The sequence below is a fragment of the Dama dama genome, chromosome 30 (genome assembly GCF_033118175.1).
Source record: "Dama dama isolate Ldn47 chromosome 30, ASM3311817v1, whole genome shotgun sequence".
Classification (NCBI taxonomy): Eukaryota; Metazoa; Chordata; class Mammalia; order Artiodactyla; family Cervidae; genus Dama; species Dama dama.
Genome location: NC_083710.1, coordinates 76309896 through 76337611, shown reverse-complemented (window position 1 = coordinate 76337611; position 27716 = coordinate 76309896). Strand labels below are relative to the sequence as shown.

The following is a 27716-nucleotide window of genomic DNA, read 5'->3' as shown; positions in this document are numbered from 1 at the left end:
GAATTCTTATCCAGAACTGATATTCCCTCTAGAGATGAATCTGTGCATCTTTGGATCTATCTGTCCTGTGCTTCTTTTCCTTCTGTTCCCTCCCTCCATCCATCCTTTCCACCCTCTCTCCACCCTTCTCCCTCCTCTCTTCCTTTTTTCCTCAACTCCCAACCCCCTTCCATTTCTCAGTAAATATTTATTGAGAACCTGCTAAAGGACAGAGACTGCTAGTTGTACAAAATAATAAGTTGGGCTCTCTGGCTGGGGGAGTATGCTTTCCAGCTGGGATGATGTATGTGGCCTTGTAAGGACAGGACTGCCTGCAGTCAGAGTTGCTCTGCGGGTGGCCCGGTCCTTTATCCTTGCTCCTCCCCGTGTGATTTCGTGTAGTGGGTCACGTTCACTCCGCTGTTCACATGATCAGTGTTTGCTGCTTTGGACCATGAGCTCCCTGGGAACAGAGATGAAGCCCCTTGTAACAGCCAGGGCCTCGGGACACAGTGATCAGAGAGTTAGTCAATGTGTAGATGATGTAAGCCAGTGAGAAGGTGGGGTGTGTACATACAAAGGCAGAAAGAAGAAATTTACATGCTGGTTCCATATGGATGCCTTTCTTCCTTGCAGCTCTTGTCACATATAGAGAAACTTCGAACTTCCATGATAGATGATCTAAATGCAAGTAACGTCTTCTATAAGAAAAGGATAGAAGAGCTAGGGCAGAGGCTCCAGGAACAGAACGAGCTGATCATCACTCAGAGACAGCAGGTATTTTGGTGTATATACTATATTGGCACATTTTTCTGTAACCAGTGCAACTTGTTTAAGAACGTGTGTCTTTAGAGCATTTGTAAGTTGGATGAGATGAAGAGAGAATATCTTCCCACCCACCCCCCACCATGGTTGTTTATCCAAGTCAATAAAATAGTTTTTTTAAAGGTATTTTTGAAATACTGTAGTGCAATCAGATTTATTCAGTTAGAATTCAGGATAAATGTGAAGGCATCTAAGAATTTCTTTCGCTAATTCCTTTGAGAAGCAGGTGAATCCAAATGCTGCTTTTATAAAATGTTTGTCTCCATGTCATTAAAGTCCACATGCCCTGTGTCTTTGGGGCAATTAGTGAAAAGCTTCATTTACTGAGCTGAGTATCTATTGATCATCCAGTACATCCCTGTCTAGTTTCAAACATGGATTGCTGAAAGACTGTTCTTCTTTGCAGATTAAAGAGTTCACCAGTAAACCGTTAAACAGTGTCAGTGAACCCAAAGGTAAGTGGACCAGGATCCCAGTGCTGAAGGCAAGGTGGGCCACCCTAACCATGCGCTGAACATTGGTGAATGTGGGGCTGAGACGGTTCACGGGTGCTAAGAAGACATTCCTCTAGTTATTTTGACTTGGGAGCTCTGTTACCACAACCCAGAGAGTTGAAGAATTTTAAATACCTAATCTGTCATCAAATGGTCTCCTGTCCTTTTTATCAGAATATTGTTATGCACATAATACATGCTCAGTAACTGTACCTTCTGGATGAATGTGCAGATGATTTAGGATTAAAAGGGCAGAGTCCAGAGGCAGGCTGGGTTCAGCTCCCATCTCTGGCACTTTGTAGCTTTGTGAGCCTCCGCCCCAGTTTCCCCAGCTCAGAAGCTGGAATATTAGTAGTATTTACATCATAGACTTGTTGTGAGGAATAAATGGGAAAACGTGTAAAGAGCACCTGTTAAATACTCATCAGTGTTGGCTATTGGTATTGATAGTAAACTCTTAATTATCCTAAAATGCTATGGCGGCTTGATGCCCGATTCTACATTGTGTTCGGCTGGGGTTGAGGGTTTGCTCTAAGCATAGTGGGAGGATATATGGCCTCCTGAAAATAACAATGATAGCCACCCATCTCCACAACATTCAGGAACTGGTCTAGAAGCGGGACTGGGAGTCAGAAGTATAGGGTCTCCCATTTTATAGCATCAAGCTTGCCTTCTGCCTGATTGCCTTCTGAGTGGTCCCAGTCTTGGTTCCCATCTGTCTCAGATAGTAAGGCATCTTCGTCTACTTGAGGGATGCCAACTGGGGCTTGGCACTGGGTGTATGGATTGTGTTTCCTCTCTGTTTCTGGGGTCATGAGAAATGCAGGCATGTCTTGGAAATACTGCAGATTCAGTTGCAGACCACTGCAATACATCCAATAATCACAATACAATGAGTCACACAATTTTTTTTGACTTTCCAGTATATATGAGCTATGTTTATACTATACTGTAGTCTGTTAAGTGTACAATAGCATTATGTCTAAAAAAATGCACATATACTGTATTGCTAAAAATGCTGACAACACAGTGTTGCCACAAACCTTCAATTTGTAAAAGTGCGGTATCTTCAAAGTACAAGAAAGTGCAGTAAAATGAGATTGGCCTATGTGTTGACTTGCTTTCCTTGTTTTAAGATAAAGTTTTGGAAAGGGTGGTAGTTCCTTGTAACTTCTCTTGGAATAGTTATAGTTCAGATAATTAGGAATATCTGCATAATTGGCATAAATATTTGCAAAATAATTTTAGGAAAAAGTTAACTTTGAAGGGATTTATGTTAAACATCTTTGTTGGGTAAGTTGCTACATGTCGGTACATTTCATGTATTGTTTTTTAGGAGAAAATATTAGGATGTACTCTGGCAAAATATAACCCATGCCTTGTGGTTTTTGTTGTTAATTTATCTTTTTTCATTTCAGGGAATCTTTTAACCTGGCAAACTTTTGAATCTAAGCCAACTGCCCCAACTGTACCGAGTAAGTTTCTGTAATAGGCTCAGGGCTCTAAAGATAGTTTTAAAGTGTTTAAACGCATATATAACTTCTACTTATTATTTTTAGAGATGTTTCTTGGAACATCAGTGTGTCTGGGGATTACATAATAATCTATTTTGATTCCTGGCCTTGACCTGGTTCTAAAACCCACTATTGTAAATGTCCGTGTGATTTTGTGGTGGTTTTGGTTAGCCATACCTATTACCTTACAGTTTGCCTAATAAAGGAATGGCTAAAAATTCCTTGGCATCACCCCACTGTGTGCTCTGGATTTCCCAAGGCAAAGCACTGTGACGATGTGACTGTGTGTCGTGACCACCACATTTTGGCGTCTCTGAGACCCAGTGCTGCAGGGTTTGACCCAAAACCCCCGTCAGTCACTCACAAAGTCACAGCACCGCTGTCTTCCAGAGCTGTCAGGATCTGGCTAGAATCCAAAAAGACATAATCTGTACAGTTGAGAAATGGATGCATTGTCTTCCTAATAATAAACAGTTGCAATATTTTTGTTCCATTCAGGAAAGTGTGTGAACAGGATCTGAATGCTAAGGGAGGGCCTCCCAGATAGCTCAGTTGGTAAAGAATCCACCTGCAATGCAGGAGACCTGGTTTGATTCCCAGGTCGGGAAGATCCACTGGAGAAGGGAAAGGCTATCCACTCCAGTATTCTGGTCTGGAGAATTCTGTGGACTGTATAGTCTATGGGGCCGCAAAGAGTCGGACACGACTGAGCGACTTTCACTTTCACTGCCCTGAGGCCGGGCACGGACCGGCCATTCATGTGGGCCCAGGACTTGTAATGATGAGAGGACACTGATGGAGCATGTTTGGGAACTGGGCACAATTGACTGGAAGGGGCTGATGGTTTTAAATGCTCAACTGCTTCTTGAGGCCTGTTGATGTTGGTCCTGGAAGCTGAAGAGGTTGAGAGGTGCTGAGGATAAGAGGGCAAGAGTAGAGCTCAGGGGAGAATAGAAGCATTCCAGAGAAGTATGGAAAAATTAAAAGACGCTCAATTATTATCGTTTATATTTTAACTATACTTAGCACAGTATTGGAATAGTCGTGCCAAGTTGCTTTAGTCGTGTCTGACTCTTTGTGGCCACATGGACTGTAGCCCACCAGGCTCCTCTGTCCATGGGATTCTCCAGGCAAGAACACTGGAGTGGGTTGCCATGCCCTCCTCCAGGGGATCTTCCTGACCCAGGGATCAAACCCGCGCCTCTTAGTCTCCTGCATTAGCAGGTGGGTTCTTTACCACTAACACCACCTGGGAAGCCCATTGAAGCAATAACATGTTCCAATAAAACTTTATTTACAAAAACAGGCAGGTGTTGGTATGTCTTATAGACTGTAGTTTGCCAAACCTGGATCTAGCTTAGCAAGTTGCAAGTAGGTTTGAAGGCCATATTTCCAGAATTGTTAGCAGTTTACCCACAGTTAGAAGTTGAACACTTTCACAGTAGCCACTGTAAAGTTGAAATTGTCTGCCTACAGGGACAGCTGGGGCTTGTGACCAGTATTTCTTAGATCGGATTAGAATTAAAGATCTGTTTTTAATAAGCTGTGAAAAGAGTCAGTAAACTAATAGACAAATAGTTGAGAGAGGAACCTCAGGTAGAAATTGTCAGATATTAGAGGAGAGGCTGTGGAATCTAATGTTCCGAGATATTTTGATGTAAAAAATGTTCAGTCTTACTTGAATCAGGTATACTGTTCTAAAGGCTGTACCTGAATTAATGCCTTTAAAAGGCGTCTTTCAGCCCAGTGATTGGGGTAGTCTTATAAATTGGTTTACTGTACATGAATATTCATAACAGCATTATTCTTAATAGCCAAAAAGTGGAAAAAGCCCTAACGGCCATCAACTAATGAATAGATAAGTAAAATGTGGTCTATCTACAAAATGGAAGGTTATTTGGCCATAAAAATACATGCTAATGCTGACACATTCTTCAGTGTGGATGAAACATGAAAACATGTTGCTAAGTTAAAGTAAGCAGACTACAGGGGGCCACATAACTAATTGTATGATTCCATTTATAAGTAAAGACCGGAATAGGCAAATCCATAGAGATAGAAAGTAGATCCTTGGTTGCCCGGGCCTGCAGGGAGGGAGCGATGGGGCTAATATATTTGGGGAGGTGTACATGTAATGAGTATGTTCAAGAACTTGAGAGTGGTTATGGTTGTACACCTCTGTGACTGTATTAAAACCCACTGACTTGTAGATTTTAAAAGGCTGGATTGTATTTCAAACTGTTGTAAATTTGGTTTAGGTTAGTTGGTGCTGTCTGTCATTTGAAACATTTGTTCCCTCATGATCTGTATATTAATATACCTTGACTAATTTGATGAATACTCAGTTTATCCTCATGTTCAGATGCTGATGCTGTAAATACAGGACCCTGTAATTACATTTTTATGCTTTTTCAGTGAATACTCCAGCCCCCCAGACACTGGATGGGAAGTCAAGTCTAACAATGGCACATGGTAAGTTTCAGCAAAGTCTCAACATTTTATATACAGTTTCCATCTGAGTTAGATAACTTATTAACTGAAAAGTGCTTCTGTGGGGGTTATTTATGCAAACAAAACATTTTGATGAATTCAAAACAGTTAATAAAACTGTAGTCTTCCTATATAATGTTACTATGAACTAGTCAAACCTACCAGTCATAAAGTAAAAAATGTATCTGTTGCTGGGCTCACAGGTAGAGATTTTTAACTCTGAATATTCCTTGGAGCATTTGTGATTTTTGGTGGATAGTAGTAGGTATCGGGTAAGAGGGTGACTTTCTACTAGACCAGTCAACCAGCACATGCCACAGGGCATATGTGATTGTTTGTATAACTTTCAATGTGGCAGCTAGTCACCTTTTTTAAGCAAACAGTTTCAGGGATTGGTTGAGAAAATCTAGAAAAGACACGTGATGGAAACCAAAGGAAAAAGTAGGAACCACTGGATAAAATTGCTGCCAGGATCCAGGTCTTGGACCAGGTCACAGGGTAATAATTGTTATTAACATGATCTAGTAGACAGGGTGAATATTTATAAACATATTTTTATACAACTAAGGTGCTAGCAGTTTTTATGGTATGTTTTCAATATATTGTTTTCCTGTGATCTGCTGTATGTTAAGTGAATTAAAGTGGGAGGGGGACCATCTTTTTCCTGTCTTACCTACAAATGTTTCTGGAATCTAATGATTATTTCATTCCACTTCTCTATTTAGCCTTTTACTTTGGACTTAAATCCATGGCCAGTCGAGTTGGACTTTTTGTCTTGAGAAATATTGTGGTTCATGTATGATGGCCTTTTGTAATTATTCTTTTTACTCACTGACTGATTCATGAAGTGTTTTACTGCCCCTGATTTTTTTCCTAAGATTATTTCAGGGGGATTGGTTCCCTTGGGCATGTGTTTATAATATGTAATGCATAAATTCTTCACATATTGGATGTTATTATTTTCAAGTGTTTAGAACATGCAGGGTTTTTTTCCTTTGAACCAGTAACAGAGATAAACTGTGTGTTTGACCTACATAAACTTTCTTTAATATTGAATATATGAGGAAGTTATTTCTAACAACTTTTGTCTATTCATATTATTGATGTCAGGTTAATATCTCTCTGTTGCCTCATTTTTTAGAGTTGATTTTTATAAGGCATTGCCGGCTACTTTTTTGGATGTCAACATGTGTTTTAGTTTCTTTTGTTTCCCGTTGGTTATTGCTAGCCTCCTATCTGACATTGTACGAGGGCCATGTTTTTGTTGTTTTATATTTTTGGTGCCCGATCAGGGACACATATGGTTGGCATGGAATGTTATTTGGGGCTGATTCCAGGGTCCCAACAAGTCTGTCAGTTCTAGAGCATCGTGTTCCATGTGGATTCTGCCTTGCCCAGGCTGGGGCTGCATGAATTAGCCAATCTCCCTTGCTGGCATCTGCTGCGATTGAAATGCTCGTTTTAAATGCTGGCCTGGCATGAGGCCCACAGCCCTTGGATTGGGATCAAAGCCGATTTGTGAGCATTTCAATGGTTAGGAGTGAGGAGCTGGCTTGGCGGGGGCCCACTGCCTCTGTCTCCAGCCGTGGCAGCTTCCCCAGGTGCTGGCGGTGGGGCGGGGCGGGGCAGGGGGTTGGAGGGGACAGGGAGTGTTGGTCACAGATTGCACAACATTAATTAGCCCAGCTTCCTCTCTGTCTTTCCTTTTGTCCCATCTCAAACCTTGATGAGATCCTTTACCACGAAAAATCTCATGATTACTCACCAGCTGAGGTTGGGTTCCCCGAGACACAGGCTCCGGGGTGGAGGTTTGCAGGTGAGATTTGGGCACTGCTCTCAGACAACACCCGTGAGAGAAGCAGGGTTGGGTGTTAAAGGGATGTTGATCCCAGATGCAGCTGCACTAGAGGTCTCAGCAGATCTGACTGGGGTTTTAGAGCTGGGAGGGGCATTTTGGAGTTGTCCAGAGTCGAGGTGAACAGTTATAAGATATAGGTTGCCCTAGGGAGAGGGGTACTGGCTGCTCCTTTCTGCTGAGACAGGCAAAAATTAGCAGCAAAAGGTGGCAGGAGAGCACTGGATGTGAATTATTGGTGCCGATGAATTAGTTGACAGAGTGGAGAATGTGCAGAAGAGATTGGAGGGATGCTGGTTGAGGTTGCTTATGGCAACCGCTGAGTGATGGACTGAAGCTTTGGGGTTGCTCTTGTGTCATTTCATAGCTGCTGAATGTTCAGAGGCTGAGCATGGCAGGATTGGAGAGCTGGGCTGCAGGAAGACAAAGAATCTGAGCTGGGAGATCAGTTGGCGGTTTTAGACACAGTCTGAGAGATTCCTAGTCTGTCCTTGAATGGTCTCCTCTTCTTTTTGTCAGGCTTCCCAGGTGGCTCAGTGGTAGAGGATCTGCCTGTCAAACTGGAGATGTGGGTTCAGTCCCTGGGTCAGCAAGATCCCCTGGAGAAGGAAATGGCAACCCACTCCAGTATTCTTGCCTGGAGAATCCCATGGAGAGAGGAGCTTGTCGGGCTACCGTCCGTGGAGTTGCAAAGAGTCGGACACGACTGAGCAACTAAGCAACAAGAGATTCCTTACCTAGGGATTGGGGTTACGGTGATGAAATGGGAAGGAGTGAACATAACAGCTGTTCTATGGGATTGGTGGAAAGGATGTGCGAGTGATTGGGGAGCAAAGGGGAGAGAAAGGCCAGAACATGATGAGCTCAGATACTGGCTGGACGATGTCTGCAAGACAAACCCAACGGGCACCAGTGGGAAGGCACTGGAGCTTCATGGCCAAGAGCCTGGAGTTTGGAAGCAGATAGTCTGGATTCATGGTTGAATCATGAGACTGTGGACTTGGGTTTCCTTGTTTGCCAGTGGGGAGAAGAGTCTTGGCTACTCCACTGGGCTGTGGTCAGGGTAGATGAGGCAAGGCCTTTGGAGCAGAGGTCAGTGAGCATGCATGGGCTAAACATTTGCTTCTAGGGTGGGGCGATGAAGTCCAACAAAATCAGCCAGTGGAGAAAGGGCTGGGTGAAGAACTGGGAGTTTTTCTTCTGGAGATAATGGTGGGAGACTGACATAAGGATTTCTCTGGAAGCCTCTGAGCGTTTCAACTCTTACCCTGGAGGTCTCAGCTCAGGACAGGAACTGGAGGCTGGACCTGTGGCTTATAAAGCATGAGGATGGCGGGCCTTCCATCCCATATTTGGGACATCAGCCTGCTTTGGGTGCCCTGGGGTCTGGTCAACCTCACTTCCTCAGCCTTTATTATTGTAGGGGTCCAGATTCAGAAATCTGTCCTTCCCCTGCCTTCTGCACCACTGCAGGAAATGTCAGATTTTGACCATTAATCCTGACTCAAGAGAGATAAATCATAGGATTATCCCTATAATATAATAAGTATGTATATTATGATATTGTAAGATTTTATAAAAGTTTTCCTCATAACTTTTATTTTTGTCTTTTTCAGAAATTACAATACAATATAAACCATGTGACTTAAAAAAAAGATATTAGCTATCCTTTTAGATATCTGTTTTCAGCAGTTCAAATTAGGAGAATACTTGTGTAACCTTACTTTTTTTAATTTTTAAACTTTTTATTGAAGTATAGTTAACACATAACATTATATTATTTGCAGGTATACAATATAATGATTTGATATTTGTATATGTTGCAAAATAATCACCATGTTTAGTTAACATCCACCACCACCCATAGTTACACATTTTTTTCTTCATCCGTATAACTTTAAAATCTTGATGCCAAATAATAAATTCAAAAGCACATTTGTGGTGTTCAGCACTTGTGTTACAGGGTTCGAATCACCTGCTCCTTTGTGGTGGGGCCATGTTTATGTTTCAGAATTAAAGTGGAATCCTATTTATTGATAGACTGTGTGCTGAAAGTTCATTTGGAAGTAGTTTAAAATGCATTTCTCCCATATAGTCAGCATTAGAGATGTTGACTATATTGCTGAACTAGCTGTAAGAGCCTAGTTATAAACACTTAAATATATCTCTTTGTATGTAGCTGTTATATATATATTTGTGTGTGTGTATATTTGTATATGCCTAAAATAGAGTACCAGAAATACCCTTTAATAAATTAGAAGACCTTCAAAGTAGGAGGTAGTAAATCTGAGATAATACATGCAAAGCACTTAGGTCTGTGCCTGGAACCCAGGGAGTAATTGTTGGCCACTATTACCCTCCCCAGTCACCCACCCTGGGTCTGGTGGTGGAATGAAATGACTTCTGTTTGTGGGAGCCGGTGAACAGCTCTCTGTTCAGGCAACCTGTGTCAGCCTCCAGACTGAAAATGAGTGAACCAGGCACCTCCTAAACCAGACTTTTGGTTGCATTTCACTCTGTGCCTAATGCCTGACCGCTGTGGTTGGTTAGACCTTCAGTCAAACCCTGACCTCCTAGTCTCTCTGCTGATAGATGGGATTTGCTTTATCCATGCTGCCCTGGGTTTTCTTGTGTGTGCACGGGGACATTTCCCCGGGAAGTCACCCAGAGACTTCATCCGCCCCGCTCACTCTTCTGGGGTGGGATTGGGAAGAGCCTACCTTCATCTGTCATCTGTCCACAGCTTTACCCCGTTGATTCTCTGGGAGCACGTGAAACGTTGTTTAGGGACACAGAGGTGTATGAGAGTGGGTCTAAGTCCTCCTGCTGACCCCAGGAGACCTCTCCTTGTTCTTCTACTATTCTGGTCCTTCTTCTTGAAGGCCCTGGGGCTAACAAGAAATGGGAACCCCGGGGCCCTGGGAATTTTCTATGTTTTTATCTTTGGAAATTGAAGTAGTTTCAATAATTTTCTATTTAGCTACCTGATTAAGATATAAGGAAAATATATATATATGATATAAGGAAAAATATAGATATAAGATATAAGGAAATATATATAAATATATAAGAAAATATATTTAAGATATAAGGAAATATATATATATATGATGTAAGGAAAATATATCTGTGTCAAAAATATTTTTAGGGATAAGTGAAGAAGAACTTTTGCAGTTGTGTCCTTGTGCCTTAAAGAAGTCCTGTCTGGCACTAAGTTGATGAGCAAGAAATTTTAACCTAATTATTTAAAAATATAATTTCCTGAGAGTGAAGTTAATAGAAAATACATAGAAAGGGCAGATACTGTGGAAAAGTAACCAGCTTTAACTGACTGCCTTGCCTTAATATTTTTTTCCCATTTCAGGCCTGCTATATCAGGCCTGGTTAAAGTACTATGGAACGATGTCTTTCAAAATTGTTTGAAAGAAACTAACTTTACTTTGATGTTGTCCTGTCTGTACTATTCTTATTTTTCCTCATTAATAGAACAGGCATTCTCATCGCACATACTGGAACCAATAGAAGAACTTTCAGAGGAAGAAAAAGGTAACAATGAGCTTGATCAGGGTTTATATCTACATCAATCACATTTAGATGCTAAAACCCAAGCTTTGAAAGTACTTGAGTTTTATCGTAGTGTATCAAAATTAGGAAGGCATTTAGGTTTGGATTACGTTTCCAATCTGTCTGTAGTATTCCGGCATCCTGTTCCCATAATGTGCTGTTATATTTCCGCCCTGCTTTACTGTCTTTTAGCATATGAGTAAGAAATTTTCTATGTCAGGGAACTTGAAAAAAAAAATTTAAGCCATTTTGTCAATGCCAAGATTTTCTGATCCGATGACAAATTGACGCAGTTGTGTGCCAGATTATACAAAAATATTAAGACCACAGTAGTCATTTCTCATACCCTGAATCTACCAAATGAATAAGTAAAGTGCCCATTTCAAAAACTGTTTTTAATAGCAAGGAAGGCATAATGTCTAGGCTCTGAATGTGGAATATTTACATGCAGAATATCTCAATGGCAGAATCTGAGAGCTGTTACAGGTTTGGGGAGTTAATTAAAATTATTACTGCCTCCTCATTTTATTTGGCAGTAGTAATAAAAATTATTTCCTGTCAGCTAATTTTTAAAGTTTGTGAATTCTTACTTACATTATTAATAATATTTTCTAATGACTTAGAGATCCTAAAACAATTATATTTGGATCAGTTTATCATAATTGTCTCCTTAGTAATGCTTTACCATATTTTACTTCTTCAGGAGAAAGCAAATTGTTAATATTTATATGGGCTGTGGTTGTATCATTTTTGTTAGGAAGCAAAATAAAATTATACGTTATAATATGTAAATTCTTAATGTTTGTTATAACTTCTGTGTTCTCTAGACTTTTCCCAATTTTTTTTTTTTTTGTATAAGGATACAGATTGAGAAGGAACTAGATCAAGCATATCTGTAACATCTGCATGATCTGTTTTTTCATTTTCTTGCATGTAACATGCTTGCTCTTTCATAAGTATCATTTATTGATATCTAGAACATAAGATCCCTTATTCTTGGAAGAATTTCTATGAAATATGTCAGGAGGTTCATAGATAGGGTCCAAAATTTTGAAACTAGTGTCTCCAATTACATAGTTCGTACTACTAGAAATGAGTCAGCTAGGTTCCAAGAGGAATCCTGGTTTGTCCATCATCACCGTTTCAGTTCCAAGTTTCACCCATTGCATATTCTGCCTGGACTTCTTTTAGGTTTCTTCTACTCAGACAATGTAAGGCTTGCATTGCTGACGGCAAATACCATCATTGGCTGTTGCCACAGTTAGGGAGTTGAGTTGGGAAACTCATCTTTGGCACCCACCATGTGTTCAGACAGCTCTGGTGGAGATGGGTGAGCGCTGAGGACCACTGGGATCAACTGAATCCAAGAGCACTGTTACAGAAACCAGTGACTGCATCTTTCTAGTGCCTCCGTGGAGCCAGCCGGCTAGCAGCAAATTAATTGCCATCAATAAATTTCTCAGCTTGTACTAACATTTGCAGACAAATGCCTGTGCACCTAAATTTTGGCAGTGATTTGCAAAAACACTACAGCTTTTTATCAAGAATTAACTCATCCTTTGAGGCAGACTTGATCTCACTTCTGTTGGATGTTAGAATGCGAGGGCCAGGAGGGATCTTAGGGGTTATTTTTCAGAAACTTGGAACACAAGGGGATTAGGAGCTTGCTCCAGGTCATTGAGTTTAATTAGTGAGAGTGGCTAGGACTAACGTCCAGGTTTTCTGTTTTCCATGGTTTAATGCAAAGAACAAAGAGATGGAGGAAGGCAAACAGGTCCAGCCTTTGCAGGATGGCCTTTGGGAAATTCTCTACCTCTCTGGTTTTAGAGTCCTCCCGTGACTAATGAGGAAATTGAGTACTAGACCATCAAGTCCCTTCCAACTCAGAAATTCTGTTGTGTGTTGCTTTTTGTTTTGTTTAACTACGTGCTTTATGCTACAATTATTTGCTTACCATGAATGATGTGGTGTGTTAATAAGTCTGATATAACTGATTACATGTGTGGGCTGTTATGCATTAGCCTGGGCATCTGCTTGGGCATGCTTTCCATTCTTTAATTAGAGGAAATGCTGATTTCTAGAATAGTTTGTCTTGATCTTGGTGAGACAATCTGTGCTTTAACTAAAATCTTGAGTTCTGATCATCTTTCAAGTCATTCATTTCACCTTTACAGAAAAACTTTATTATCTTTTCCTATCTATTCTACCTTCTTTCTCTTGCTTCTGTCTTGCCAGACCCAGGCTCATAAGACTTCTTTCTATAAAAATTTTTCTAATTATTCACAAATGACTTTCCAAAGTGAGCACCCACTTGTGAAGGAATTTAAGGACAGAGGGAAATCTTCCATCATTTGGGAGAACTTAGGCATCAAAATGAACTTGTCATCAGGGCTGAAGGTGAACTTGGACCAGCCAGCAAATGAATTCAGTTACCTCTATCAAAGGCCTTGCAACTCTTCTAGACTGTGGCCAGTCTGTTCTGGGTATCACTTGACCCCTGCTTGTGAAGAGCCTCGCTTCAAACTGTGCTTCTGTGTTATTTCTTTTATATCTGAGATGCTGGCCAAAGAATTATCTTTGCCTAATCGAGACAGGAGGTGCATCTATTTCAATAGTAGCTCTATGACTTCCAGGCTCTCTCGGTACTTCTTATTACTTTCGGCCCTAGACAGGTGCAGACTTGATGACCAACCAGCAGCCAAAGTCAGCGACAGCCGTGACTGCAGCTAAGCCCTCTAGGTTTTGATGGACTCAGTTCCTAGGGCAGAAGTTCTTTTTCTTTTTGTAGTTTCAGAATATTGGGGAAACAGCAGCATAAATGCTGAAAATATAAAATTTAAGATTACATCTGACTTTTGTCCATATAGACTCATACAAAATTTCATAATTTTGATTTAGCAAGCCACAGTAGCAAAGTGTAGAAAAGCATCATCGTGCAGGTTTTTCCCTCCTATTTAATGGACCAATAATAATGTGGCTAATTTTGCCTGAAATGTGTTAATAATGAACAGAAATATTCTTTACTATTGGAATTGAGCTAGTGTTTAGAAAGCATCTTAACCAAAAAGCATGTTATTAAGATATTCTGCAAATCCACGTGCCATGGGAACCTAAAAATCCCATCTGCTGAGGCAGGTGAGACCTTGAAAGAGTGGAATCTCTTGGGGATCTGCCTGAAGCCCCAGACCTGGGCAGTGGCATTTGGTGCCACTTTCTTTGGGTGAAATGCTTTTGTTAGGAGAACAGGCTTCAGAATGATGATAGTACCATCAGCACCTTCTCCCAGATCTGCCTGTGGTGTTCACTAAGGGTCTGAACTGCCCAGCACCGAGACTGTTTCCTAAGCCTTCATTTTCCTTTTACATAAGTACTCGGTTGTTCAAGGTCATACAGTCCTGCTCCTTTCTCCAAACCTTCTTAAACTAGACAATTTTTTCTCGAAGGAAATAAAAGGAATAAGGAAGGACACATTAAGAGACTCTGGCCTGTTATTTTTTGTTTCTAACTTTAGGTTGTTGTAAACAAAATATACTTTTCCTAAGAGTTTTGTTAATTTCTTTTTCATTTTGGTAAGTATTTTGAGAGAGATAATAATCTTCACATTTTGAAATTTTATGTGAACTTAACATCCACTAAATATATAACATAAAACTTAATTATTTAAAAGAAAGAAGGCTTTTTCTTCATTAGATGATACCTAATTCTGACTGGATTTAGGAGAAATGATTTCTTTAGGAAGTAGTAAAAATAATTTTAGGATAAAACATTAAATTTCTCAGTAAGTTTTTTTTTTTTTTCCCATTTTGCTTCTCTAGAGACTTATTTCTCACATATATCTAGCTATAATTTGGTTGAGTAATCAAGAAAAAGTCTGAAGATCCTGAAGTTTTGAAGCAGGCTTAAGATAATTTTAAAAGCTATAATACTTAAGGATTATATATTGTGCTGAATGACTAAAATATTCAAAAACTTGAAAACATGAATGCTTGCTTGCAGTTTAGAAGTTGTGTTTTGCCATTTTCTGCTTAGAGGTTTAATACATTTGTTTAATTCCTTTTAACACATTATAAAAACCTTATTTTAGGACGAGAAAATGAACAGAAATTAAATGACAACAAGATACATATAAGGAAAACTTTGAAGAATAACCCTTCCCTCACTAAGGAAATAAGAACTGTCTTGGAGCAGAGTTTGGTGGAGAAACTGGAAATGTTGGGGATTAATGCAGTAAGTTCACCCACTTTGGGAATATTTACTGGTTTCGTTTTATTTTGTTTTCTAAATAATAAATGATCAGAGAAGAGGAGGTGGCATGTCAGTTCTCTTACATTTGGAGACCAGAGCCTAATGCGACATGATTCATTAAACACTTAGCTGGCATTCACTGTGTGCCTGACACCTTTCAGAGAGCTTTCCCAGTGTTAACTCATTTAAACATAGAGATTGATCTCTGAGATAAGTGGCAGTTAGTTCATCTGCATTTTGCAAAGGTGAAGTCATTGCTTCAGGTCACATGTTAGTGATGAAGGAGCCAGGATTTGCCTGTAGGCAGTTGCAGAGCTGCCCACATTCTGATGTTAGCTCCAAACTATGTTTATTACAAAATCAGCAGCACTTATTAAATGAATGGGTGAATGAATTGTATTTCATGTTGTTGCCAGGCTGAATAGTTGCATACATAAAATACACAAACTTAATTGAACAACCTGAATTTATATATTCCCGTTTCTGCATATGAGTATACATATTACATGTGCATGTGTGTATGTGTAATGCAAAAGTATGCATACATGTGTGGGTGGTTTATGCAGTTGTGTGCACATGGACATGTGTGCATTGTGTACATGCACTGCATGCATGTTTATGTGTGCAGATGCATGTGTTGTGTTTGTGTATGTTGATCTGTGTGTATAGGTGCATGGATCTGTATGCATACATGTGTATATGTGTATCTGCACATGTGCTAAAATTTGTGTGTATCTGAATGTATGTGTGTATACAAAGATGTGTACATACAGATTTGTATGTCTGTATGTGGGGTGTGTGTGTGTATGGTCTGTAACTACCACCCAGGTCAAGAAATCCATCATTTCCAATATCCTAGAAGACCGTCTTTGGCTCTCCTAAGTTGCTATTGCTTCATACTCCCCGACCAGAGGCAATGACTATTCAGATTTAGTTTTGTTTGTTCTTAAACCTCATCTGAGTGGAACCCTACACCATGTAGTATTTGTGTCATTTGTTTTGCTTATGACTTTTTCTTTAAGATTCATTTGTATTATTTCACTTCACAGTAGTTTGTACTGTAATATTGTGTTGTATAAATACACTAGATTTTATCTGTTCTCCTGTTAAGGGCCATTTAGATTTCCAGTTTGGGGCTTTTTGGCTTTACATTCTTGTACTGTCTTTTGGTGGACATGGACATTCCTTTCTCTTGGATGTATATCTAGGATTGAAAGTTCTTAAGACTATACACGTTTAGTTTTAGTAGGTTTAGCCAAATAATTTTCCTAAGTGTAAACATTGACAATATCCCTGTGAGTGTATGAGAGCTCCTGTTGTAGCTGCATATGGTTTGGGGGTTATATGTTTTATTTGGGACATTTACTTTTATCCTATGAGTATAAAAACACCCTTTTTTTTTTTTAAACCTAATGCATAGTTTTTTGTTTACTTTTTTTGTCTATCTGGGCTTTAACACTTAAGTTTGAAAACACTAAGTTGGAGATCTAAACTTATTTCCAGTTGGATCAGTTGGATCTTTTGTTGAATAACCCACCCTTTCTTAGTTTGTTTGAAATAGCAGTTTTATCATAAAGGACATCTGTATATACATTTGGATTTATTTTTGGACTTTCAGTGATTTTATCCTTTGAATTTTTTGGTATTTGTTTGCTAACACCATACTGGTTTAATCTTAGTAACTTTGTCCTATATTTTAGTATCTGTTACAGGCCATGCCTTTTTATTAGTCTTATTTCAAAAATTTCTTGGCAGTTCTTTTGTATTTTGTTTTTCAGTGAACTTTAGAAACAGCTGCTGCAGTTCCAAAATAATCCCTGCTGGGATGGGATTCTGATTGGAATTGCTTTAAATGTTGTGTGTTATTTAGGAAGAACTGACATTTGTACAGAATTGTGTCTTTGCATCCAGCATCAGGGTATAGGAAGATAGGCGTTGAACACCTGCTCACACAAAACAGGTGATAGATCCATAATGATTATAGGATGTGAAATGAAGGAAAAGTAGAAGGGATTGAATAATTGAGGTCACAGAAAACTGCTTGGAGGTGGCAGTCAATCTGATGATGGAGATTTCTGCCCTGGGCAGCTGGATGGGTGGTAGGGTCACTTCCTGGAATGAGGAAGACTCAGGGAAAAGTGAGGGAGGAGATGGGAGTGTGTGTGTGACACTGATATTGAATAAATGAATAAATCGCTCTTTAACTGGCTTTCTTCTTTAGATAACCTTTCAAATCCTGAAGAATTTTCTCAAATCACCTCTTAAATTATGGCATTTTCATCATTGAAAGCCTGATGATTTTTCTCTTACCTGTGGCATAACTAGCCTTGAAGTTTTTCATTTTGGCATCAGTCTCCTTTTTTGCTCTCCTCACCTGTTTCTCTGTAGCATTAATCCCTTGACACCCTGACTGTTTCTGCCTCATTGCCTGCCTTCCCCACAAGGTGCCCCCATCTGATCCCACCCTTCTTTTTACTTGTTTCATCCACCCATCCTTCAAGGCACAACCCAGCCTTCCTCTTAAGCCTTCTTGGGCCACTGAGGCCTCTGATGGCTTGAATCTCTGAATTCCTCCAGCTGGATTCATTCAGTCTTTATCACACATCTTGCACTGTTGGTTAATCAGTCATAATCAGTCACTCACATGCCTTCCATAAATTCAGTCCTGATCCCAAATGGTATCCCTAACCAGCCACGTATAATCTTACACACTCCTTATGTGTCCCATTGCACCTTGAGCTCCTTTTGGGGCTGGGACCATGTATTATATGTCAGGGCATCCCCATCTTACATGCAGCAGTAAGGACGAAAGATTGGCATGGTTAATGCAGACATTCACGAAATGAAAAGCATCAAAGGATAATTTCTTAACTTAACATTTTGTTCCTTCAGGATATACGTGGTATTCCAAGCGATCACTTGAATAGAGTGCTAAGAACCGTGGAATCAACAAGACATGAGCGAGAAAGACAAATACCTAACATTCAGCAAATTCGAGAATTCCTTGAACATCAGGTCAGCTGTAAAATTGAAGAGAGAACACTGCTGTCCACAGGTAAGCCTGTGACCCACTGCCATTTCATGTCTGCAGAAATATGAATAGACCAACCATTTCATGATTTTATATGGTTCACAAACCTTGGCACTTAATCGGCAACTCTGTTACTGTTTGAACCATTAAATGTTGCATTTCAGATTTTTTTTTTTTACAATTTTTTTTTTGTGTGTGTGTGTTTTTACAATTAAAAACCTCCTGTAGTGTGGACTCTAGGCCCTTGAGATGGGCTTGTCTGTTTCTGTGCCAATGTAGACAATATTGTAGCATTTTCTTCTGCTTTTCACGCAGTGGAGACTCACAAATGACACTACTATTCCAGACAGGTATGGTGCTTCTCAAATGGACACCCTTTCAACTGGAGAACTACCTAAAGCAATACACCTTCCTCCCAAAAGCAGACAGCTGATTAGACAAAGACCTGTTTTTTCTGATAGAACATCTGTTCCAAAGTGAGTATTTTCAACTCTAATTTTTTTTTAAAATATTTGTCTCAGCTTGGGCTGCTATAACAGAATACCATTGACTGGGTGGCTTAAACAACAGAAATATATTTTATAACACTTCTGCAGGGTGGAAGTCTGAGATCAGGATGCCAGCCAGCATAGTCAGGTTCTGGGAGGCTTCTCTCCCAGGACTCACAGATGGCCAGCTTCTTACTGTGTCCTCATTTGCCAAGGAGAACAAGAGAGCCTTGGTCTGTCTTCCTTTACTTACGGGGGCACTAATTCCTTTCAATGTGGGCCCCATTCTCATGACCTCATCTAAACCAAATCACCCCATCTTCAGATACCATCACACTGAGGGCTAGGGCTTCAACACAGGAATATTAGGGGGCCACAAGCATTCAGCCCACAGCAATGTGTGACCCAACAGAGAATCACACTTGGAATGCCTACCCTTCTCTCAGTTCGGGGAGACTCGTAACTGCTCACCCTCTAATAAAGCAAAAATCACCAATTCCATAGAACTCTATTTTAAATTACATGATTTGCTCATGCTGGAAATATTTTTCTCTTGCTTTTAGAGTTAAGAAAAATGCCACAGAAGATCATTTTCCCAGGAGGTCTTCCACTGTTGCGTGAGTACTGAGGGAGCAGGGAAAGGTGGTTTTTAAAAGTTCTTTTCACTGAACATTCCTTTCACTGTAAATTAGTATGTTCATTGTGGTTCACTAGAACCATAATTATTACATATCATATTTAATCTGTGATTCCTTTGTTACACCTTCACTTCTTTATCCTAAGTCAATAGCTCTTGTGGCCTCCATTAACAAGTGGGACCACACCTGAGTCATGTTTGTTATTCCCCACCTCCACCCCTGCCTAGTTTAGTAATTTTCGATAAGAATGATAAATTATAAATTTATATACATTATAAATTTTCAACAAGCATGATAAATTAAATGTGTGATATTGCTTTTTAGTGGCTGGATCCATGATGGTGTATCTGGGTAGAATTTTAGTGTTCCAGCTTCTTGTGGAAGTTGTTAACGGCCTTAGACCTTACACTCTTAGGCTCTTTTAGGATACTGAGAACCCTATCTCAGTCATTCCTTAACTGTGTGATACTGATTCAGTTGATTACCTGTTTTAAGCCTCAGTTTTTCTATCTGTAATATGGGATGGTGCTTCCTCTTTCACAGAATAGTTCTACAAATCAAAATGAGAACATACGAAAAGGACTTGGTCTCAGTGCTTGGCACTTGTGGGTACTCAATAAGTTGTAGGTATATCATTGTTATTAATTAGGAGTAAAACTAATTTTATGATAATTGAATTCCATAGTAGAGAGAATAAATATAACAAAGACACTATAAATGATAACTCACCCTTCAGAAGCACTTATCATGTAATAATCTCACGGGAAGAGCTTTATTTCATGGGATGTAGTTTAACTGAACATTGTGTGGAATTTAGGTGCTCAGTGAATATTTTTTAAATAAATAGATACTGCTCTGAATTTGTTTCACTTTAAAATGGGGTGATGATTTACATGATACTACAAATGAGTGTGTGTAGTCATATAAAGTCCTTGGTAGGGTACAGTATAAAGGTCAGCTATAAGTAATGCATGCATGCATGCCTGCGTGTGTCCTCAGTCGTGTGGACTCTTTGCAAATGTCACTATTTTAAAAGACAGCATAGTTTTATCCCAGAAATATTTTTTCCACTATAAAATATTTTTCTTAGGTGTATAAAAACTGATATTAAAAAAATACAAAATTTGAGTTTAGAGGAGTCATGTCCTAACTTCAGTCCACTTTGGTAAATAGGCCATGTGGCATGTGGTTGGCAGATGTAAACTTGAAATGGCCATTCCGCCTTTTGCATAGTAAGCCCTCAGCCTGGCCGCCATCTTGTTGTGTGGCCACGCACGCATTTGTTCGGCTCTCTTGAGAAAGTTCCGACCTCTTTAAGGGGCATATTGTCTGTAAATCCTGAAACACGGAAACAGCGCCCCCTGTGTGGGCTTTGGTTTGTTTAGGACTCCTCCCTTCAGTTCCGAGGAGGAGCTGGATGCTGACGACCTCATCCAGGCGTTCGCCTCCCCAGACGTACTTCCTGTGCTGGCCTCTAAAAGCAACAAGAGTAGTTTCGTAAAGAGCACCGTCAAAAGCGACACTGACTGGACGGAGGGAAGTGAAATTGAGGACTCTGATATTTCCCCCAAGCCCACAGGTAAGCTTTCCTTTACTGAAAATCCACCTGGAAATTTTGATTTTAGGACAGTGGTTCTCAACCACAGTGCTTCTGTGGACGACAGTGGTTCTCAACTCTCCATACTGGGTATCTGAGCTGAGAAAGTTCTCGAGGAAACAGTGTGAAAGTAAAATGAAAGTGCTAGTCCCTCAGTCGTGTCTGACTCTTTGCGACCCCATGGACTGTAGGCTGCCAGGCTCCTCTGTCCTTGAAATTCTCCAGGCAAGAATACTGGAGTGAGTAGTCATTCACTTCTCAAGGGGATCTTTCCAACCCAGGGATCCAACTCGGGTCTCCTGCATTGCAGGCCGATTCTTTACAATCTGAGCCACCAGGAAAGCAAGTATGGGGTTAATCTAAAAATTGTTGATGCCTGAGGAAAAATGGAAGGGGCTTAGCAAGTAGTTGATGTTCAGGTGGAAGGAGAGGAAGGGGTTGCGGATGTCTGGGTGTATTAGTAACAAACACAAGGGCTGCTATAATGAAGAACACACTCTGTGTGGCTTAAACCACAGAATCTGTCTCACAGGATCTGGAAGACCACAATCAAGGTGGCAAGGTTGGTTTCTTCTGAGAGCTATGAGGAGAGGACCTGCTCTGTCCCTCTGTCCTTGGCTTGTAGATGGCTGTCTTCTCCTTATGTCTCGTCACATTGGCTTTTTCTGTGGGTGCCTCTGTGTTCAAATTTCCCACTCTTGTCCAAGGACACCAGCTGTGTTAGATTAGGGTCCTCCTTAATGGCCTCACCTTAACCTAATTATCTCTTTAAAGGTCCTGTCTCCAAATAAGGTCACCTTCTGAAGTAATGGGGGTAAGGACTTCAACATACGCATTTGGGACACAATTCAACCCCTTAACACTGTGTGTCCTTGAGAATAACTGTTCTAACACACCATGCTGCCTTTTGGAAACAGGGCAGTTCTAAAGGAATGTGAGGTCCAAGTTGGTGATTGCTGATAATTTGCTAAGGAGAAGAGGCAAAAGGGTCATTAAAAAAAAACAAAACTGTTTAATGCAACTTAAAAATTCTATATTTTAAGCATATCAGATGTTATTAGTTTATTGTATATAATTTGTATATACTATGTGTTTTTATAATTGTGTAAAATATAACTTTTTAAATAATTGTTTTTGAAAATACCATATGAATATCCATTCACACGGGCTGCCTCACTAAAATTAAAGTTTCTGATCATGAGTCTGAATGACATTCTTCTTTGATTTAAAATAAATATTTTATTCTTCTGGTCTAGAGGATCATGATTTTTTAAAAGGCACTATTTGCAATGCTTGGACTCTCTCTGAAGGAGGAAATGGCAACCCACTCGAGTATTCTTGCCTGGAAAATCCCATGGATGGAGGAGCCTGGCAGGCTACAGTCTGTGGGGTCACACAGAGTCAGACATAACTGAGCGACTAACACACAGACTCTCTCACATTGTAAGATTATTTTGGAACTGAAGATTTAATTTTTTTAAACTTTACCTGTTTTCTATGGGTCCCATAGGAACCTCCGTTAAAACATTAACTGGAAAAGTTGAAAAGACGGTTTCAAATCACAGAAATATGAATAAGCCAGTTGGTGGAATTAATGTTGCTGATGCGTTCATCAAAAAAGAACTAAAAGAAGATCTAAAGGTGAAATCACTTTTACTTGTTAAACATACACAAATTCATCTTTTAATGAATATATCATAATAATTTTATTTTGTAGTGAAATGTAAAACAGATACAGTTATTAGTAGAGGTTGAGATTTTTACTTTATCTTGTTTTCAGTATTGTATTTCCATAGGGAATCAAAGATACTGAAAGGATAACTGGTAATAATACATCCTGTGCTTATCAGGTTTTACAGGTTTTCAGAATCCTGTCACGTGTATTATTTGACACTGGCAGATATTAGGTAGTTTGTTCACAGAAACTTGTGACTGAATAGAATCTGGGCTTTCAGATCTGAGTCCAGGAACCTTTTTGCTACCAAGACATGACCTGGAAGTGAAATAGGGACTTTTCAGAGTTTACCCCCACTTGGCAGCTGGAGTCCATAAGACATGCTTTAGAGAGACTGTGACCCGAGCGGAGAACAAAGCCGAGCCTCCCCTTCCTGAGACTTTGGACACACTCCAAGGTCTGGCACCAGGCCCCTGAAGTGCTCCTATGGATGGAGACCTGGGTGGGCTTCTCTGTGTTGACTGGGTCTTCCAGTCGTAGTTACTCTTTAATTTTTCACTTACATTAGATTTAATTCTTCCCCTGCTCATCTGTGGAATCCAGAGCATTCTGTCCAACTACTTTCATAAGTTAGTGCCATTTGTGTTACACAAGTCCAAAATGACAAAAAGTCACATCAGTCAAGAGCCACCGTGTCTTCCTTAGAAGGTGCACTGGAGAAATACACAGTCTTTCCCATCGGGGCCGGCGGCTTTTGCAGGGCCCTCATGTGATGTCTCCTGCAGTTAAATGTCTTAGTATCACAGAGGTAAGAGCCCCAGAGCCTGTCTGACTGCTCATTGGGGAGCATCCTGACTTGACTTTACAATGTAGTTTCTGGAATTTTCTAAATTTTCAATTGCTACATAGGAAACATACATTTCCACGGCAACAAACAAAAAGAGGTGGTTCCCTCTGCTTTCGAAGCACAGATTTCCAAACCCATTTCATCACCCTTGGAGATGACCAGATAAGAGACCCTCTGAGGCTCCCAACTTCTTAACTTCTTACCATTTAGCGTCAGTGGCTCAGTCTGTTTGAGGGGCTCTAACACACACCGTTTCTTTAGGGAACATTCATTATTCTCCACTTGGTTTTTTTTTTTTTTTTTTTTAGTGTACAGATGTGGATGATGATGACTGGGACATATCATCCTTAGAGGAAGACAGATCTATAGGGAGAAAAGCTGAGCGAGAACAGAAGGAACCTCCTCCACCTGTGAAGAATGAGTCAAATTCTACTCAAGTGCCAAATGCCTGGGGTGCAGCTAACCCAAAAGGACCAAAGGGAGAAGGTTCGTGGCTTTGGTGTCTACCGGAAGCCTTTATAAACACCAGACTACCCTAATGAGCTTCCCTGGCGGCTCAGCAGAAAAGAATCCACCTGCTAAGCAGGAGACGTGGGTTTGATCCCTGTGTCAGAAAGATCCCCTGGAGAAGGAAATAGCAGCCCACTCCAGTATTTTTGCCTGGGAAATCTCATGGACAGAGGAGCCTGGAAGGTTACAGTCTGTGGGGTCACAAAAAAGTTGGACACGACTGAGCAACTTAAAAAACATTACTTTAATAAGGACTGAATGTGAACAACTTACTGACTAGTATCTATTTACTAGTTTTCTAAATTTTAATTTCAGTTTCTAATCTTTTGTCTTTAAAATTTTTAAATATCTATTTTTGAAAGTGCCCCTACAAATACTCTTCACGTAGATGCATCCTAGAAATTTACATTTCTGATACACACCTAAATGAGGCCACTTTTTTCCTGACTGTCTTCCTGTATTCATCTGTCTGTGTGTTAAATATTGTTATTTTCTTCCAAGGAAGATTCTTCTTGTAGCATTGTAGCCAGTGAAATGAAGGACCAGTGAAACTGTTTACTGCCATTGATCCTATCCACCCAGGCTAGAGTCTGGATAATAAGTCCAGTCACTTAACCTCTCAACACATTTAATTTTTAAAATCAGAAAATATAATTTGTATTTTTTAAATCAGAGAAATTATTTTCCACGTCCCTCCAACCACCCCCCCGCCCCCCCATATACACACAGTGCATCCTCCCAGCCATCCTACATCCCTGCAAGTAACAGACCCAGACTTGTTTCTAGACTTATTGATTTTAGATGTGAACTTTCTAGGTGCTGATAAGACAGATGAAGATTTGGCTCCTTCTCCACTGCCTGCAACTCTCACGCCCCCTCTTCAGTACTTTCGTTCCCCCCCATCTATAATTTTAAATGAATACATGAACATCTTTTGGTCTGCTTATAGCAGGATCTTGTACCCCACCCCCACCCCCCGCATTTCTAAGATGAACCATTGCTGCCTCTGTCTTCACTTGATCTCTTTGCTCTACCAATGTGCCAGTTGTTAACACTGACCTTCTGTTCTGTCACCGTCATAAGTTTTCTGTGCTATGTCTCAGCATCCATCCTCATCATTGAAAAAACAAAAGACGTGTTTATGCTACAGTGACTGTGGAAGGACACGGGACACTCAGGACACTCAGAATGCCCTGAGTACATTTCCTCCTCCCGGTGCCATGACCCCACGCCCCTCAAAGAAAACATCCCTAGTCACGCTCAAGTGGAATTCTCTGTACTCTGTTTCAGTGGCTCAAGGCACTTTTGATCTAACTTCACCTTTAAGCTCATCCATGCTAAAGAACCTATTTTTAGCCTTTAGCCCCTCCTTGGCTTGTTAATTTTATTCTCCTCTCTTTATGGCTGCCCGCCTCCAGATGCTGTGCTGAATGCCAGGAGGTGGGGGCCGGGTGGAAGCTTCGCTACGAGGGCCCTGTGAGGCTGACCTAGAGATGAGGCCGTCCTGTGGTGGTGGGACATTCCGCAGCATCTTGCCCCAGCTTGTGGGAGCTGGGGGTGGGGTTGGCAAGCCAACTCAGGCCCGAGTGACGAATTACAGTGTGAAGTTATGGAGCGTTTACTGGCTGGACAATGTGCTCGTTTAATCACTGGGGCCTCCTCTCCCTCCCTCCCTGTCTCCCACACAGGACCTCAGGATGAGTCCAGTACATTGAAAAGCAGCTTAGTAACCGTGACTGATTGGAGTGACTCTTCAGATGTGTAACTGTCACCCTGTGCGTCAGGAGGTCCGTCCAGACTTCAGCAGGATTTGATATCGTGGTATTTCAGCACTGCCTACGCAACTGTAATTGTCCTGCCTGACAGTATCTCCTGCAATAACAAGGAAACCGGCTCTCAGAGAACAAGAGTCTCTTTAATGCCACCTAATGCAGTGTTAAAAAAAACACACACACAAATTGTCAACAGTATTTTGAAGCATATAAAAGTGTTTAAGAATGCTGCTGCTGCTTAAAAATAATGTGTCACTGAAGTCATAAAAAGTTTTTTCTTCAGAACAGTACTCTAGTGTTTAGGTGTATTTTTTTTAACTAATTTTTAAGTGAATTTTTTTTTTAAACTGATAGCAGGTTTTAGTTTGCATTTAAACTTAAAAAAAAAATATCTTTCTTATGTACATTGTCATGTTGGAAGTGTTTTATTATAGAAGTTCCGTTAGTATCCTCAAAATGGAATTGGTGGAAATCAGTGAAATTTTAAGAATAGACAGCTTATTTTTCATCTAGAAGTAAGTTTAGAGTTAATAAAAATATAGCTAGGCCCATATTAACTACATTTTCCCGAAGTACTTTTCCCATATGCAGCTTTGGGCCACTGTAAGCATGTTTTAGAACTTAAAATACTATTTCTGTAGCATAACCTTGACCTTGGATATTTTATGAATAAAATGTAGCCATTTTAAATATCAGTTAATTTATCAGACTATGAATAGAATAGATTGAGTCCATACTGAATTCATGTGTCTGTAGTTTTTTTTTACTTTTTTAAAATGCCCTTTCCACATTAGAAAATACCTCAAAAACTAATTTAGTTATATTCTTAACAGTGACATTATCAATAGTCAACATGTTCATATAAACTGTTTTTTGCATTTTTTTATACCTTGTGGTACTGTTCTTTTGTTTCCCCCCAAAAAGTAATATTTTAACTAAATGGTCTGTTAGGATTTGGACCTCTTTGTTTTGTCAGCCTTTCAAGTAAAACCCTCAGTGACACTCTTGTGACTGTGGCTGTTATTAGAGCTGATTTCAAGTTAAACTCATCTCATTCAAGGATTTAAGCTTGTCTTGGTAGCCATGCCATGTAACATGCTGATCTAAAAGGGTAATTTTTCCTTTATCTGTTTCTGCCCCACCAGGGTCCTTTTTACTTGTGGGCCACTTAGCTTTTTAAAAACTTCCCATGAAGGCCATTTAATGCAAATATACTTGCTTTAAATATGTTTCTAAAAGCTCTAATAAACCCTGAATCAGATCTTCACTGTAGTAAGACACAGATAAGCAACCTACAACGATGCCTAAGAAGGCACCAGGGCTCCTATGTTCACTCACTCATCCAGATCTATTGAGCTCCTTGTTCTGTTTTATTTTTTTTTTAATTAGTTGGAGGCTAATTACTTCACAACATTTCAGTGGGTTTTGTCATACATTGATATGAATCAGCCATAGATTTACACGTATTCCCCATCCCGATCCCCCCTCCCACCTCCCTCTCCACCCGATTCCTCTGGGTCTTCCCAGTGCACCAGGCCCGAGCACTTGTCTCATGCATCCCACCTGGGCTGGTGATCTGTTTCACCATAGATAGTATACATGCTGTTCTTTTGAAACATCCCACCCTCACCTTCTCCCACAGAGTTCAAAAGTCTGTTCTGTATTTGTGTCTCTTTTTCTGTTTTGCATATAGGGTTATCGTTACCATCTTTCTAAATCCCATATATATGTGTTAGTATGCTGTAATGTTCTTTATCTTTCTGGCTTACTTCACTCTGTATAATGGGCTCCAGTTTCATCCATCTCATTAGGACTGATTCAAATGAATTCTTTTTAACGGCTGAGTAATATTCCATGGTGTATATCCTTGTTCTGTTTTAATGTACGTTATTATTTCATTTGATGAGAACAACTTTGAGACATATTATTTTAATCTTCTTAAAGATGTGAGAAACTAAGCTATACAATAACTTGCCAAAAGCCATATGACTAGAAAATGACAAAAGCAGGCTTTAAATCAGGCCTCAACTCCCAAGTCCTGGGTCTGCCAGGTCTTTATTCCTAAACAGCAAGAATTGGGGAAATAAGATGAACGTCTGCTAAGTAACCCACATCTTTGTGTGTCTGTGTCGCAGAAGCTGATATTCTGTTTAGTCCTGTCATGTTAGGTTGTACTAGAATTGGTTTGCTCA

General features: G+C 40.1%; 1 protein-coding gene across 3 annotated transcripts in view; it reads left to right on the top strand.

The window, feature by feature from the left end:
* The window catches only part of DZIP1 (DAZ interacting zinc finger protein 1), a 46194-nt gene extending 19929 nt beyond the window's left edge, over window positions 1-26265 (top strand). For 2 of the 3 annotated variants that reach the window (XM_061133798.1, XM_061133797.1), the window contains exons 8-20: window positions 616-756; window positions 1211-1259; window positions 2717-2773; window positions 5228-5284; window positions 10644-10703; window positions 14806-14948; window positions 17859-18021; window positions 18344-18473; window positions 19049-19102; window positions 20509-20702; window positions 22231-22361; window positions 23551-23728; window positions 25441-26265. In XM_061133798.1, coding sequence (XP_060989781.1) covers window positions 616-756; window positions 1211-1259; window positions 2717-2773; window positions 5228-5284; window positions 10644-10703; window positions 14806-14948; window positions 17859-18021; window positions 18344-18473; window positions 19049-19102; window positions 20509-20702; window positions 22231-22361; window positions 23551-23728; window positions 25441-25517 — 1434 coding nt within the window. In that variant the 3' untranslated portion in view covers window positions 25518-26265. The remainder of the gene's footprint in view (window positions 1-615; window positions 757-1210; window positions 1260-2716; window positions 2774-5227; window positions 5285-10643; window positions 10704-14805; window positions 14949-17858; window positions 18022-18343; window positions 18474-19048; window positions 19103-20508; window positions 20703-22230; window positions 22362-23550; window positions 23729-25440) is intronic. The other variant, XM_061133799.1, reaches the window with a different exon arrangement.
* The last annotated feature ends 1451 nt before the right edge of the window (window positions 26266-27716 follow it).